Source organism: Convolutriloba macropyga, chromosome 8, assembly GCF_964194025.1.
Source record: "Convolutriloba macropyga chromosome 8, txConMacr16.3, whole genome shotgun sequence".
Classification (NCBI taxonomy): domain Eukaryota; kingdom Metazoa; phylum Xenacoelomorpha; order Acoela; family Convolutidae; genus Convolutriloba; species Convolutriloba macropyga.
The window spans coordinates 67,789,593-67,806,745 of NC_134475.1; the positions used below are offsets into that span (position 1 = coordinate 67,789,593).

General features: G+C 35.5%; 2 protein-coding genes across 2 annotated transcripts in view; both read right to left on the bottom strand.

Moving 5' to 3' along the window:
• LOC142344938 (polyamine-transporting ATPase 13A3-like) overlaps positions 1-16,563 on the bottom strand; it is a 74,714-nt gene extending 58,151 nt beyond the window's left edge. The window contains exons 1-3 of the mRNA XM_075397022.1: positions 15,761-16,563; positions 8,146-8,544; positions 7,573-7,736 (exon numbers count right to left, since the gene is read on the bottom strand). Coding sequence (XP_075253137.1) covers positions 7,573-7,736; positions 8,146-8,544; positions 15,761-16,071 — 874 coding nt within the window. The 5' untranslated portion in view covers positions 16,072-16,563. The remainder of the gene's footprint in view (positions 1-7,572; positions 7,737-8,145; positions 8,545-15,760) is intronic.
• Positions 1-17,153, bottom strand: part of LOC142344940 (sodium channel and clathrin linker 1-like) — a 364,638-nt gene that overhangs the window by 252,572 nt on the left and 94,913 nt on the right. The gene's annotated exons all lie outside the window — the stretch shown is intronic.

The following is a 17,153-nucleotide window of genomic DNA, read 5'->3' on the forward strand; positions in this document are numbered from 1 at the left end:
CATCCATTTGAGTTAAACTATGTCAACTGCTGAAGAATTTATTTTGATTCCCAAAAATCAGTTAATGAAAGAGCAACCGTATACCTCACAAATTCTAAATGATCCCAGTGTTCAGCATACCGGCGCTCAATTTTCCTTTTTGAACCGTATGCGAACAAATGAAAACACTAAAAAAGAGTACCACGAAACTTTAGATACAAGGGAAACAATTGATCCCACTGAATTGTCAAAAAAATTGCGAACAAAATTCTTCAAAATCTTAACGTTTTAGCGCCAGCAAAATTTACCAAGACGGAGAAAATAGTTAGCCTCATTAAAGAGTCAAAAAAAGTTGTTATAGACGAAAATGAAAATTTCATTGTTGACGGAACAGCAACAGGAATAAATGTCCCCATTTTTCTCTATGATTTGCAACAACCAACTAAAAAACTAAGTAATCCAGATTATTTTAGGATTCTTGAGGTTTTAGACATTAAAGAAGACTTGGTGATCAACAGAAATGCTAAAATTACGATCCGGAAAAGAACTCAAAGAACTGTCAAACCAAAAAAGAAAACTATTTCGCCAAAAGGAATCAAGCACAAAGAAACCAGTCAATTACTTACAGAAGAAACCTCAGACGCCGGAAGTGGTTTCGAAACTTCGAAGGAAGACAGAACTCAGCAAGAGGAGAAGGACTGGGAGTCTTTCGACGAATGAGAAAAAATTGCTTGAGTTAAATACGAAAGGTCCCGCAGCATACGGAAGCGTAAAAAATCTACAAAGAATCACAAACTTGAAACCAAGTAAAGTGAAATTGTTCCTAGAGGGCAAAAAGGCAAACATAAAGCATAAAAAATATAGAATAAAGTTTCCAACACTGAAGGTTATTGCCTACGATAAAAACAAAATTTGGTCGCTAGACTTGGCTCATGTGGATAAATTAGCAAAAGAGAACAAAGATGTAAAATATTTATTGGTTGCGGTGGACTGCCTCTCACGTTATCTACGAGTCGAACCCTTAAAATCAAAGTACGCCACAACAACAGCAGATGCGTTTAGGAAAATGATAAGAAACATGCGACCTAAAAAAGTTTGGGTAGATGCTGGTACAGAATTTAAGGGCTCTTTCAGCACTCTATGTCAGAAAAATGAAATCGAAGTTTATAAAACTTTCAGCGAGAAAAAATCAGCATTTGCGGAAAGAAATATACGATCACTCTAGAATTTGATATACAAGTATTTAGAGAACAAATGGACACACTCCCATATTAATAAATTGCAGAGCTTTGTACGAACCATTAACTCTAGAGTCAACAGAGTAACGAAATTGGCGCCGAATAAAGTGACAAAGAAAGACGTTCCTTACTTGATATCATTAATTTTTAATGATTCAGCAAATCTAGTTCGCCGACCAAAGTTTTACGTTGGGGACTTTGTGCGAATATCAACAGCGGATCTTCCTTTTAGAAAAGGATGCAAGCAAACATTTACCAACGAAGTTTTTGAGATTTACGATATACCTACAACAAATCCCCCTACTTATAGTCTCATCGACGCTTCCCAAGAGCCAGTCAAGGGAAAATTTAAAGAATTAGAGTTGGTCAAAGTTAGAGACAACAGTAGTGAAATAACAAAACATGAATGAATTCAGGGTTCACTTAGTTTCATCAGCCTCTATGAATATTTCTCCTCAAAACACCTTGTCCTCATTCAAAAATTATTTCAATGAAGAAATTAATTTGGAGGGGGATGGCGAGTTGCACTAAGTGAAATTATCTCCCCGGCAAAAATAAATCAAGTGAACAAAAGTGATTTAAAGATATTTTCTTCTGAAGGCCTTAAGCTTTATGAGAAAAATATTCCATTTGATGCTGTCTCCAGACCATACGGAGGAGAACGAGCTATTATTGGAACTGGTTCCTATGAAAACCGTGACCATCTTTTGAGATCCTTAAAAACATCTACCGGATTGCCTCATTTTTTGGTAAAAACGAGTTTTATTCCTCTTTTTTGGTAAAAGCGAAAGAATTACTTTTCCGGATAACGAAATTCTAAGCATACTAGGTTTCAACGGTATTCATGATGGGTCTGGTTATCATAATGGATACAAGATGTTGGACACTTCTGAAAATCTGACCATGGCTGATGACGAAGAAAAAACTTTTGTTGGCGATTATCCTTTTGATGTCTGCAGGGGAGCAACTAATTTTTATTTACGTTAACATAATTGAGTATCAATACGTAGGTGATACCAAAGCACCGCTTATTCGAGTCATTGATTCAAAACAACGACTGAAAAACGGTAGCCCCTGCGAAATAGAGCCAACACACAGAATTGTTTTCAGCAACTTGGAATACAAAAAGTTACTATCAAAAAATTTTCAGTCAATTGAAATTCAATTGCGGACCGAAACTGGAGAATTAGTTCCATTCGCTGGAACAGGAAAAATTATTTTGACTTTAAATTTTTAAAAAATTCGACTAAATGGAAGCCTACTATCAACAGCAATCGGTGTCACCATACTTTTCAGGACACTATCGTCAACGAGGAAGTGGTTTTGGGGCTTTAGCAGCAGGCATTGGCAGAGCGGCATTACCGATTACAAGAGAGTTTCTTTGGCATGTAGCCAAAAAGATTGGACGTGAATTAATTGTTCAAGCAGCTCCTGAGCTGGTAGAGGTTGTTACAAAGAAAAAGTCTCTAAAACAAGCATTAAAATCGACTGTGCAAAAAACTGTAAGAAAACAAGTGGGCGGATCAAAAAGAATACGTAAATTAAAACCCAACGGTGAAAAGCCAAAACAAGGCATTCGAAAGAAGAAGCCTTTGACGAGAAGTCGGTCAAATTTCAGTTCTAAAGTTCAAAATGATTACTAATTTACTGCCCGCAGAGGCAACACACACCACACTTGATTTGTTTGAAAAACAGCCTCTGATTACTTTTGACAATGCTTTTACTCAAAAAGTCCGGCCATCATATTCCCCGGACGGTCCAATGCTTGAGTTTGAAGTTTTGGGTGACAGGAGCAATTTCATAGATTTACAGAAACTTCTCCTTGAAATTAAATGTAAAATTTCCCGAAACAATGACGGCGATTTAAGAACAGGAACTGATGCTACAAATACAGACGCGCCATACTTTAGCAACAACGCATTACATTCTTTATTTTCAAAATGCACTGTATCTGCCAATGGTGTTAAATTTCCAATACAAACGGAAATTATGCATACAAAGCTTTCATTGAAACGGAATTTTCTTCAGGAAAAACTGCCAAAAACACATGGCTAGTTTGTCAGGGATATTATTACGATGAGCCGGCTAAAAATGATGGCACCGACGGTCGCGCGGACGACGTAGCGGCCAGAAAAGCTCTTGTTGCTAATTCCCAGGAAAACTATTTTATTGGAAAGCCGGCGAGTGATATTTTAACTTGTGATAAACCTTTACTTAGTGGTATTACTCTGCGAATTTCATTTAGAAGGTCTACAAATGATTTTGCTGTAATTTCAGAGTCAAACAAACATTACAAAGTTAGAATAATTGAAGCTAATCTCTACGTTACAAAAATGACAACAGCGGATCATGTTTTGACGGCAATTGAGAAAACTACTAAAAAGACCTGCCGTGTATCGCTATACAGAAGTATTACCAAGAACTTTTTTAGCTACAACTGGAATAAGAAGTTGGAGCCATGAGGATATTTTCTCGAAAGAACCTGTACGACGTATGGTAATTGCGATGGCAATAAATCAAGCATACCTCGGAACTAATCGCACTAATCCTTTTTAGTACCAGAAATTCAATTTGAGCCAAATTGTTGTTTATCGAAATGGTCAACCTATTGTTGGAACTCCGGTCTCAACAACTTTTAACCACCGCATTTACTTCAATACTCTGGAAGCCCTGGATTTTCTTGACTAAGGTGGGCATGGCATAACTCTGGACAATTATCCCAATCACTTTATTCTAGCTTTTGATTTAACATCAACGCAAGAGGCTTCATGATTTCATTCATCCAGAACTTACAAATTGCTCAATTTCAGTTCAACTTACATTTGACGGAGCATTGGCAGCCAACGTAGAAATTCTATTTCTGGGTGAAAGAAGCTCAACATTTTATGTTAATTCGGAACGAAAGGTGACAAAAAACTCGAATATCACTTACCCCACAGTTGGATAGTGATGAAATACGCTATTTTTTGGGAAAATGTATTCTCTTGAAACATTATTATTATGGAGTTTTTGCAGCGGACAATTTCCCAAAGTTAACAAGAGAATGATTTATCATAGTCAATGCTTCACCGTCGCAACATGCAGGAAGTCATTGGCTGGTTCTTTTGTTTCACAAAAACAAAGTTTATTTGGCAGATCCGCTTGGAATCCCGATACAAAACTACCAATTATTGTATTGCTGACTGTTAAAATTTTACAATGAAGTAACTCAAAACTTAAGCCAATTCAAAATCAAAACTCTGTGGACTTTTTTGCATTTATATTGCACATGTGATGTTTGGTTATGAATATCATTTGATGTTGAATATGAACGATAACGATTTGCTACTCTTTGCTAATCATATGCTCTAACATTTTTAATTAACTTTTTTTGCTCAATTTTTTCTTCAAAGACAAGAGAACAAGACAATTTTTAACTAAAAGATTTCGATTCTATTAAAATTTATCAGCCGGTAGAATTCCGGAAACGACTCGAAGGAAAAAACTAACGCCCTTAACAAACATAAAACTTATTCTACTGATTGACCACAATAACTAACATAACGCTCATCTCACTGAATAACACTTGTTACTTTAAAACAAGAAAATGAAAAAGAATAATGAAAAAATAACTGACCAGAAAAGACAATAAAGCACGTGATATAAATTTTACATTGAGTTGCAAGTTTAAAAAATACAACTTTTGGCGAAAACGCATGCAATAGGTTTAGTTTTATTTCGTTGAATCACTGCAAATTGAGACAAAAACCCAACACAAAATTTTCAAGTAGAGTAAACGAAGGTAAAAGAAAGGAAATGAAAAACAAAACCAAAAATATTCTCTGTAAAAAACAATAAAATTGGCACAAATTATAAATCATATACCATTATGCCGATTTCTAATCATTATTCCAAAAACCTTTTAATACTACATCTGGTGAAGCGTCCACCAATCCAAATCATTGTCTATTTATAAAAGTAAAAACGAAGAATGAAAAAAACAGAAAAGTTAGAGATTAAGAAAAGTTAAATAAATTTGTCATTGAAAAGTGCACTGAATATATTCCAACAAAACCTCTAGAAAAGCTCCTATCAAAAGCTAGAACACTAAAAAGTAGCAAAAAGCAGACAATCAGAAGATTTCAGCAAAAATTCCAAAAAAAAAACACGAAAATTCGCGGAAATCTTCATAAATAATACTCAATTATCTTTAACAAAATGACTCAAAAATAAAATCAAAATCATCAAAACGCATCAAAAACAAATAATCTGGACAATAGGCATCCCCAAATGCTATAAAAAATTGCAGAACACAAAGGGCATTTAAAAACAACTTGAAAAAATCATAGAAAAAATTGAGCTTTTTTTGCTTTTTTTATTTCACGGGAGCACATAGACCCAAAAAACGTTAATTGGAGCAAATATAGTACTGGAAGACTTCTAAAACAATAGGAAAGTCAAATATGCTGAAAAATTTCTGTAAGTTAAGAAAAAAAGCGAAAAACAGCAAAAAAATTAATTATTTTTTAGTTTTTTGTCATTTTTCTAAACAAAAAAATCGTTCAAAACCTAAGAAAATGTAATAACTTGGTATCTAAAAACTCAGTTACTTACATGCGTCTATTCAAAGCCATTACAAAGCATTATAACAAAACAAAACGCAAAAATTGCTAAAATTCGCCTAAAATTCAGCAAAATAGCTGAAAAACCAGCAAAATGGTATAAAAATCTTATTAACGTTCAAAAACCTGCGAACCACTATTAAAACAACCCTAAGCATCACACAATATCATAATCAGACCTCTAAACCAAAAAAATAACAAAACGGTTTTAAAAAGCCGCATGTGAACAAAAAATTTCGCTCGCTTAGAGAAAATTTTTTCACACATCAATTTATCGCTCTCTCAAAAACAGCGGAATGAACAAAAAACCACTCTCTTTTCGCTCCCTTCTTCAATTTTCTTCAGCACCGAAGCCACTCTAAAATCTTTCACGCGCTTCATTTCCTGCTTCAAAATTCACTCCAACTAAAGTGATTAAAAAAAACATAGCCGGAAGAATTCCGGAAACGACTCGAAGTGAAAATTCGTTTAAACGCCATCCAACTACTCATCAAACAAAACGTGCCCTTACTATTTTACGATTATCTTGAAACAAAGTCATGAAACAAAAAAGTAAAAACAAGAAAAATCAATTCTGTTAAAATATAAAAAATCTGACAAAATTTTGTTATAAATTGAGATCCCGAAAAAAACTGTCTCTGCCAAAAAAAATTCATCAAACCACCTAGTACTTATAAATCCACTTATGTGGATTTTGAAAAGAAAATACTTTAGGCTAAATTATGAAAAAAAGCTCTTAAAAACAACTTTCATGGAAAAACTGGTAAAAGTTACTAATTTTTTTATTATTTCAAAAACATATAAATCCAAAGAAAAATTCCCTTCAGCCAATAGGGTATCCAGATGTTCGCGAAACAATAGGCGAGTCATAATAGGCAAAGAAATTTAGCTAAAACCAGAAAAAAAACGAAAAACTGCAAAAAATTAAGAAAAATAGTTCCAATTTTCGCCATTTTTTTGTCATAATTCTCAACAAAAAAATGATTCTTACCCACAAAACTGTAACCAATTGTTATCATAATATTGCTCAAGTAGAAGGGTTTTCTTCAATACCCATTTGAGCCAGTAAAACAAAATAATCGTCAAAAAACGTAAAAATTAGCCCGAAAATCAGCAAAATACAATAAAAACCACCGAATTATCATAAAAATCATATGAATTTCCAGAAACCTTCAAACCACTACCGAAACCAGCCTAAAATTAAAACAAAAATCATAACCAAACCTCTTAACGAAAACAAATGAAAAAAAACTGCTTTAAAATGCCGCACGTGAACAAAAAAATTTCGATCGCTTAGAGAAAATTTTTTCACATCAATTTTTTGCTCTCTCGAAAACAGCGGTATGAACAAAAACCATTCTCTTTTCGCTCCGCTCTTCACTTTTGTTCAGCACCAAAATCAGTCCAATTTTTTTCACGCGTTTCATTTCCCGCTTCAAAAATCACTCCAATAAAATTGATTTAAAAAAAAGGACTTCTCCAATACTCCTCTTCGAGTCGTAAAAAGACAGCGCCCCAATACAATTCAAATTCTTTGAATTGTAAAAAACCAAGAGAAGGCCAATAATAGCCCCAGCTATCGCTGTGCGGCTATTAAAAAATCTCCTAACTTTTCCCGATTAATATTCTGAGGTAGGGGAGGGAGAGGATCCGAATTGACGGAAGATATGAGTCTTACTACAAAGTTAACCTACTCTTCTAAACTTGCTTTAAAAAATTCATCAGATAGCATTTTAATATTCGTGATGTCATACTCGTGTTTGTATGATAGCTGGATGAATGTGTAACTCTGTGGGTTGTGTTGACAATGTCCTTCATTGTGAGCATGGCATCGAATGTGTCCAGTGCCACCACCCCACAACTGCAGTTCACAATATTCCCACTCACATCTGAGTCCACTTTCGGGTACCACACGTACCTGAACACTTCAATACTTGACTTCTCAAGCAACCAATCGTCGGATAAGTTAGAGCTAGCAATTATTTCGGATTAGGGTTACGATCCAAAACTAATTTGTAAAAAAAATTGGATTTGTGCCGTTTTTTTCCGTTCGTGTATTGCTTGAGATCACTAACAACTAAGTGGCAATTTTTTAAAATCAAATAACACTGCGACTACAAGGGTCACATTATTTAGAACTCATTTCTCGCCACTATTCGTATAGGAACAGTGACGAGAAAAGATAATCGAATCCCAAAGCAGAGTTTCGCCCCGTTATCAAATTTTTGTTACAGTTTATTTCATCGCTATTTATGCCACTGTTGTCATTGCAACCATAGTTGATTAAAAAACCAATCAATGAGAGGCAGAAAGACTAAATAAATTACCTCAAGTTTTTCAGCATGAAAGTCAACACCACAGAGCCTTTTAGCAACTCCTCCATTGTAACTCCAGCAGTCAAGTGTTGCGAACAGTCATTCACTTTCTCAGATCCTGCAGCACTCACATCTATTAACATTTGCCCATCATCCAGACTTGACACGGAACCAGAAGCCACATTTTCAACTCCAACTGCCATTTGGCCTTCTGAAAAGTCATCTTCGCCCTGATAAGGTGTATAAGTGTTGCTTCCAGAACTGCTGGCGTCTGAGTCAGAACATTCCGAATTGACATTCTGGATCCGCATCTGTTCAATGGGCACAATTAGACAACCTGCAACTCCGTCCAGTTTTATAAGCAGCAGTTGGGCACGCGCAATTGGGCACTTCTTGAATTTTAGCTCGCACCTAATAATAACATTACACTTCAACTTAATCAGATGTACATGGAAGTATAGGGCTTCTTAATAAAGGAATTATACTAAAACATTTCCAGCTTAAATAATAAACACACTGGACAAATTCCCGGAAAATACCCGGGATTGACTTCCATGACCCCGATTCGGATTGACTGTTTTCGTACAAAAAATCACACAGAAAAATTATTTCAATTTGATATTTAGGCTTTCTAAAGAAAGGTTAGGACAGATACGAATAGCAATTAGCTTTATGAAACTTAACTTCGGCCTCAGACTACAACTCACTCTCACTAAAAATGGATAAACTATTTACTTCAATATTCTATTTTGAACAGAACGAGTAGAGGAAAAAAAAGATAATCAGATACTGTTTTGTTGAAAAATTTTCACCACTTGTGCCAAAAAAATCAGTAAAAGGTGTAGTACGGTTAGTTTTCATTCTTTTTTTTCAGAAGAGAACCAGAAAAAAAGAGATGAAGAAAAACATGACGAGAAAAAGGGAACAGGTAAAGAAAAGAGGAGCGGAATAGGACATATGAAAATAAAAAAGCGCCTGACAATTGCATTCGAATCCCTTTGAGAAAACTTTGTTTTTTAATTAAGGTCAATTATTCAGAATATCTGTTAAAAAACTGAAAAACAGTGACAAATGTGCGTACTTGCAACGTTTGAGAATTTACTCTAATTGCGTCTTTTGATATTCAACTTCACCAAACTCTGAAAAAAAAGACTCACGGCGTTGAGATCCACGTGTCCATTTCTTCGTTCTATATGAAATCTTAAAATATAATAGTTAAATGCGTTCGCTCTTTCTTTAATTTCATCGTTCAATGAATTAGCGAGTCTTAAATCACTACTTCAAACAATGTTTTTAAATGCTCCGAAATTCAAAAACTTTTCTGAATTTGAAAAGTACCTCAGAAATTTGAATAAAAACATAACGAAAGATCAGCAACTGATAAAAAAGCGACTTCTCAAAGCAAAGTAGTTCAATTGGTCTTCACGAAAAGCAATCACTAGTTCAATCGACCTCAGGCGCGAATACCAAAAATGCATTTTGTTGGGAACTAAATGGAGCAAGTATTGGAAAAACTGGAAAAAGGAAAAGTCAAAGGACCGGATGGATCTGGAAATCGTCCTCTGCAAAATTGGCAACAGTCATGCCGAATCCGTTTTCAACACAATCAGAAACAAACGGACGTATCGGCTGCTCTGGAAAAGCGACTCTATAATCCTTCTTTTCAGAGACGGTGATATACAAGGCATCGCTACTAGATCACAACGAATGATTGCCCATCTCAGGTAATTGTTAACAACCTAACACTTGCAGAGACTGGTGACGCTAGATTAGGAACAGAACATTGAAATCAACGGTCGAGTACTCGAACTGACTGAAATCTTACTGTCTGATAGAACAAAACGTCAAAACAGGAATCAGGAATTCCCGTTTCAGTTGAACCATTAGCCACTGGAATTCTACAAGTAAGTATACTGAGCCCATTTCTGTTTAATATTTCTAAGAATTTCCTCAAAACAGCAAGCAATGAGCAAATATTTCGATATAAAATAAGACTACAAAGTTGTTGGAACGAAAGCCGTTAACCATTAAGACTGAAGCCAGTGGAATATGAAGGTAATGCAGAGCAGACCTGATGAAACTTAACAAAATTAAAGTTATAAACGTAAATAGTCAGACAATTATCACATTGACAACTTCCCACTGGAGTAGCCACCCCAAGAGATATCATTGTAGCAGCAGACTTGACTAGGACAGCTCACTCAGAACAAGGACACCAAAAAAACCTATAGAGAAGCTGCATCGTACCAATAGTTGAAATTGGATCAGTCCTACGGAAAGCTAACAAAGCACATCTGAGAATAATTGAGTCGGAACAGAAATTTTCAAAATTTTGCTTATCTTGAAAAAATTCACTATTTTCTACCCACAATTTCAAACCAATTGGCCTAACTTCTAACCAAATTAGGCTATAAATTTGGTCAAAGTTCAATCAAGTACGACAACTAGCTGTTTTTTCGAGGGTATCTTTGAAAACAAGTATCTTATTGATTTGTCAATATCTTCACATAGTAAAAATTGCGCTTTTTGAGAAAAAATTTTGCGTTAAATTTTCAGCCAACTTTTAGACATTTTTAAGAATTCTTAACCGGTCCCTCACCTGTTTTCAGCAAACTTTTCATCCAAGGTTCAGTCCATTTAAAATCTATCTTTAAGTCTCAATAAACAGCAAGAAAATCAATTGGGATCTGTCTATTAATGGTTAATTGTTTATTGGAAATGAAAATTAAAAAATAATAAATTATTTTATATCGAAACTGAAAAACAGGGAGATTTCAAGTCTTCATGACTATTGAATTTTGTTTATAATTGTTACTCTTTTATGTCACCTAAATTTTTTTCTATTATTTGTGTCATTCATTAAAACAACATTGAATACGAATTGTTAGGAGCAGCTCCAAGAACTTAGTAAGTTATTATTTAGTTCATATTTTAAATTAGAACGGTTTTGAGTGCAGTTTTTTTTTCGAAAAGAACTTTGACTTGATGATTTTGGGATGAGTTAAATTGGAAGTCAAATTTTCGAGGGGTATATGGTGTACCAGAACGGGTATTTACACTGAGGTAGCACAGTTAACAAAAAACAGTGTTCAGAATGGCAACGGCTACTTCTGTGATAAGAAAATTCAGATTTTCTAGTTTTTGTTGCTTTTAGTGTGATCCACTTTTAAATGTCAGATTTCTTTAGAAACTTTACGACAAAGTAACCAGCTAACTCCATTGGTGCTTAGCTTCAACTAAGCGAATCAAATTTTATGAATCTCATTGATGAAGATACCTATTGAAAAGAGGCAAACTTTTGCATTTATTTTCATTCAAACGTATGCAAATTACCTGCTTAGAAACGACAGTTCTTTCAGAACAGAACACTTATCTTCTTAACTTTTGTTCTTACATTTTCCCCTCTATTTTGTTTTGTTAACATTCTTGTTGTTGACAGCTTTTTGCAGTTTAAATTAAAGCAAATTAAAACAATTCGGATTTCAATTTCTTTATCTCTGTTTTCAATATTAACTTTAGATCGATATTGATGAATGTTTCGTCTTCCCGTCCGAAACAAACAATTGAGAAGTCTGAAACAATAACTTAAACAATATATCGTCTTCGTTTCGACTTTTCTTGTAGCTAGCATATGAATCTATCAAATTTGATACTTCTTGAGAATTGGAATTTCTTAGTATTGATGCACTAATCAATAAACTGATTCTCGGAGTGTTTAACCTAAAAGTATAGCCTAAAACAAAGTGGCTCGATGATGTGTATTTGCAAAAAAATTCTGACCCCGTCAATAACACCTTAGGCTTAATTGCCTACCAAATGAGAAAGAAGTAGAAAACTTACTTTTCAAAAATGGTGTATGAATAAAATAAATTGCCTCCGAATCAAGTCACTCAGTAAAACAAACAAAGCCAAATCGGAGGCCTGATGAGACCTGCGATTATTAGGACTACGAGAAAAAAAACAATGAATCAGGTAACAACAAACATTTACATCCAAAACTCAATGCCTAAAGTTTTGCAAAAAAAAAACCAATAACAAAGTGAAATGGCATCAAACAAAACTCAAATTCAAAACTTGATTTGTACTTCACAATAAAAAAAAACAAGGGATCAGTCCTCATGAGACTCAGTAACAAGTTAATGAAAAAGAAAAAATAAGGTAAAGTTAAAAAACACGTTTAAACACTTTAAAAATGAAACCAATTAGATATAAATTGAAATCTTTGAATAAGTAAATGTTGAATAATACCTCTCAATCTGAACACATTGAGACCTGTCATTATCCAGAATATGTGCGTCCACAAAAGTAAACGATAGAAAAAGATAAAAAAACTAATCAACTTTTGCGAGAAAACGGTTTCGAAGCGGATAAAACAATGATCCATGCATTAAAAAGTAAGATAATATCAATCGAATCTTCTTTCAACACCAAAAAAGTGATATCTGACCTGTGAAAAAAGAGACTGGGTAAACGTTAGAAAAAACAAATTGCAAAGTCAAAAAGATTTTTCGAAAACAATTAACTTCAAAATTATTCGCATACATTCGAATACATTGAAAACCATTAGCTATCCACTGAAATAAAAAAGTGGTTCATTTATTTCACCAATCAAGGCATTGAGATCTGTCAATACTCAGAATGTCATACGTCTACAAAAAGAACGACAAATATACAAAAACAAAACTAAAACTCCGTTAAATTGTTCCTTCGTTCAAAACACTGCTATTTGTGTGCTAACACCTGTGCTATTTGACCTGTAAACAATGTGAGCAGAAAATAAAGAGGCCCAAACATGCGAAAACATAACCGACTAACGACGGGCAAATTACTCTCAAAACGACCGGTTGGCTTCGTCAGTAGCTAGCTACGGTTTAGTTAGGCTAGCTTTAGCTTAATTGAAGAGGCGTGAGTTCGGCGCAGCGGGGAGGGGGGTGCAGGATGATGGGGGTGGGGTTTGTAGTATCAAGGCCGAAAAAATCAAGACTTGAAACGTGAAACCGCAATAAAAACTAATTTTTATGCCATGAGAAAGACGATGCGACCTATCTTTTCTAAACCTAAGCTACAAATTGACCAAAATAAGTGGCAAATCTCATAAAACCATTGTCTATTTTTAAAGCAAGTTTTTTAAAGTCAAAACGACCAAAGCTTTCGACAAAAAAAAGATAGATAGCTTCCTTTTAAACTCTTTAGGAAGCCAAATGGTTCGGTCATTAGTAAACTCGATTAAAATTGTTAACATATTTTTAAAAGACAGTGACTCATTATCGGGACTGAAAAAAAGCGACTCATTATCGGGACTTGAAATAATATCATACTTCCTGTGAAAACTCAAATTATTTCCCCATTGTTTGTTTCAAACTTCAGCTAAATAACATTAGCTTCATCCATAGCAGCCTGATAAAAAACAATGTTTGGTGCTATAACAAACGTTTCTTAAACCTCATTTTTGATATATTGATTTAAAATGTTATGTTTTAAAATAAGAATGTGGTAACGCTCTGGGTCATAAAAATGATAATATCATAATTTAAGTAAAACTAAGCACAATTTAAGAGCAATTGAAGGGTACTTAGGTGTTTGGGTTCCTTAGAAAACTCAAATATTTTTTTATGTTGTTTGTATCAAACTTCAGCTAAATACCTTTAGCTTTGTATCACAGCTGCTTGATAAAAAACAATGTTTGGTGCTAAAACAAACGTTTCTGCAATATTTTTGGAATATTGATATAATATATTATGTTTTAAAATGAGAACGTGGGAACGCTGTATCACGCACAGAACAAGCGAGCCTTCTTATTATTATTGCTGAGTATACCATTCCGTCGTAATGGTTGTTTCCCATTTTTATCCAAACTGAACAACGAATGATTTCATTCCCTGTATGGTTCTTGTAATGTCAAATTTTCGACAAAACAATAGACAAATGTTTATTTCGCTTTAATGTCGCAGCTGTCGCACAGAGCTGCAATTTGCAGATAATTTTGGCGGGAAACAGTCGCTTATTTCCCTTCCAACTGGTACCCTACTTGTGTCTATCATAAAAAGAGGTATATTTGTAGCAATAGTGTGTGACTGCCTATCCACAACTTAATTGGGAAGCGGCGAGCTTTCTGCATCTATGCTATGGTGAATGACACGCGGTCCCCGCGTTAGGGGCCAGGAGGAGCATCGTTAACATCGGGGGAAAGGGGCAAGGCAGACCAATTATTCTGCGCAGTGCGGTTCTGTGCAGAGGACTGATGGAATTAAGTTCAGCCATTTGGCTACCTCTACTGGTCTTTCCAACAGGTCAATTAATTTCAGGTCCGTGGTGTTCTTACTGCAGTTGAAAATGTGGTTTACGTCATGTGGTGCTACAACACATTTGGGACAGCGGTCATCAACATTGTCACAGATCCTACTCAAGAGTTCAGTAGGGGACAGTATTGAGTTCTCACTTGTGCTGGTCGGATACGTGCAATTCGTGGCAACCTTTGTTCTTCTGCTATCTTTGGTGGAGGTGTACCTAATTGCTTGCTGTCTTTGTTCAACTCAGAATCGACCGTGTGTCTGTGGATACTTTTGAGCTCATTTTTGTAATCTTTGCGACTTAATTGCTCTTCATGGTTTGCACGTTGCTTCACGCGGTCCCTATAAGTCGGTCACATGTGACGAAAACTGGTGGCAGAGGTTGTTTCATGAATAGCACGATGGCTCTGATAACTGCAGGCTAGGAACTGCTCTGCTAACATTTCAGTGTGAGCTCCGACATGCAGCATTTCACCCTCATTGTTTAAATCATTGATGTAAGACATTTTTACACAGCCAGTAATTGTGCGAAGAGCAATGTGTTGTTGCGTTTGCAGATGGTTCCAGTTTGTATTGCTGATTGTGGAAGAGCAAATGGGAGCACCGTAGTTCAGGACGCTCCGACCAATAGCTTTGTAAGTCACTGAGAGTGTCTCTTGTAAGTCACAGAGCAATCTTTTGCGCTTTTGTAATTTCTCTTTGGTGCTTTTACATCTTCTCCAAAATTAAGCATACTATCGAAGGTAACACCAAGTACTTTGACTTTGGACTTTACTGGTGTTGCTGAATTGTTGATAGTGAGGTGTGGGTCAAACTTGGCCTTGCTCCAGGTTGCGAACACAGTTGCACTTGAATTTTCAGCAGATAAAATATTTAGGCATGGAGTTATTATGTCACGTAACTTTTCGACCTGTGGGTGAGATGTAGTCGAAGTTATATCATCAGCGTAAGACGTGATGCTTATACTTTTCGGGGGTAGAGACAACTTGCTCATGTAGACGTTGAAGAGCATCGGCGATAATACACCACCTTGGAGGACACCCTGTTTGATTTTTCTCCACTTTGATTTTTATTATTATATTATACGTAAGAAAATCTGCCTTGTAAGTTCCTGGACTTTATTTCGCTGTGATTTTGTTGAGCACGAAGCTTGCTCGCCAATGACACTTCTTCAAAAATTTGTTCAATATGTTCTTCGATGGTGGGCAAGAAGTCCCAGATATCATTAAGTAGCACGGCCAGGCATTTTGGGGCGCCGTGTCGGTTACAGCGTGTTTTACGTTTGAAATCTATGCCTTCTGCACCTAAAAAGCGATTAAAACGACTAATTTACTTACTTCAAGGCCGGATTCCAGTAGCAGACGAGCAACAATGTCCCCATGGATAACACCGAATAAACGACAAATAAGAAACTTTTGATAGTGGTTTTTCGATATCCGATACACTCAAAACCATCGTCATCATCGCTCGTTGCTTCAACTCTGATTTGTGCACAGGTTTGATCCTCCGTTGAATGGCATTGAAATCTACTTGGATGAAGTCCGCCAATAACTTTTGACAATGACTGATTTAGTGAAACATTTGAATGCTGGTCCTGATAACCATGACCATGTGAATCGATTATTGAACCAGTTAATGTAGCTGCCATTTAAACAGAGAAATATAGTTCAGCAATTATTGCTGCTAAGAATCAAAAATATTCAAAATCTAAATGCTACGGGATAAAACAATGAAAAAGTAAATGCTAGGGTGGTTTTCTACACAAAAATATCCGATATTTTTTATGAAGCATTGGAATAAATTATATGACTAGTCGTCATTCGTCAAATTTGTAACAGATCGCGACAACCAACAAATAACCAGATGATTGAAGAACACAGATGATTGAAGAACACAGATTAATGAACTAGAGATGCACATCAATTTCGACAGGTAAATTAGTTAAAGGTTACAGTAGAGTACGTCCAACGATATATCAATTTAGTAACAGCAAGGGCAGAGAATATTTATTAATCAATCATCAGCAATCAAAATGAAAGCATCCTGAGCTGACTTCAATCATTTGGTTTGTAATCAAAGTCCGCCAATTGTCAAGAATTATAAACCACCGGATCTGAAAGCACGAAATCAATTACATCACAACCGGCGTTACACAAACCATCTTACTCCAAGTTATTCAAAAACAATTGCCAGAATTATTTTAAAGAAACGATTAATTATTTCGCGGAAACTTTGGTCTCAAGGAAAAATTGGTATATTTTCCGTTTGTCCCCCCCCCCCCCAGCTTCGTGGGCACATATTATTTGCGCCCCCAGACGCACATGCCATATTTAATTTAGTTAAATGTAAAATTAGATACAGGCGCTAAATATTTAACCAAACAGCGCATCAAATATTTTTATAGAACACATGGATATTTTCCGTTTGTACACCCCACCCCTCCATCATGCTTAGTGGGTGCACACTATTTTCACCCCTCTAGACGCACGTGCTATTTTGCAATGATTTACTATGCAATAGCACCTTCTACGTAACTGGGGGGGGGGGGGGTGCATAACGTATTGTGGGGGCACAGACGGAAAAGATCCGAAAAGATTAATGAGATCAATTAACAGAATGCCCTACCTTAATAGAGAAAAAGTTGAGGCTTTAGTTAATGGTTTGCACCTTTCATTTACGACTGAGCTGACTTTCTGCACTGGGTTGTATGCCTCCAATTCATCACCCGAA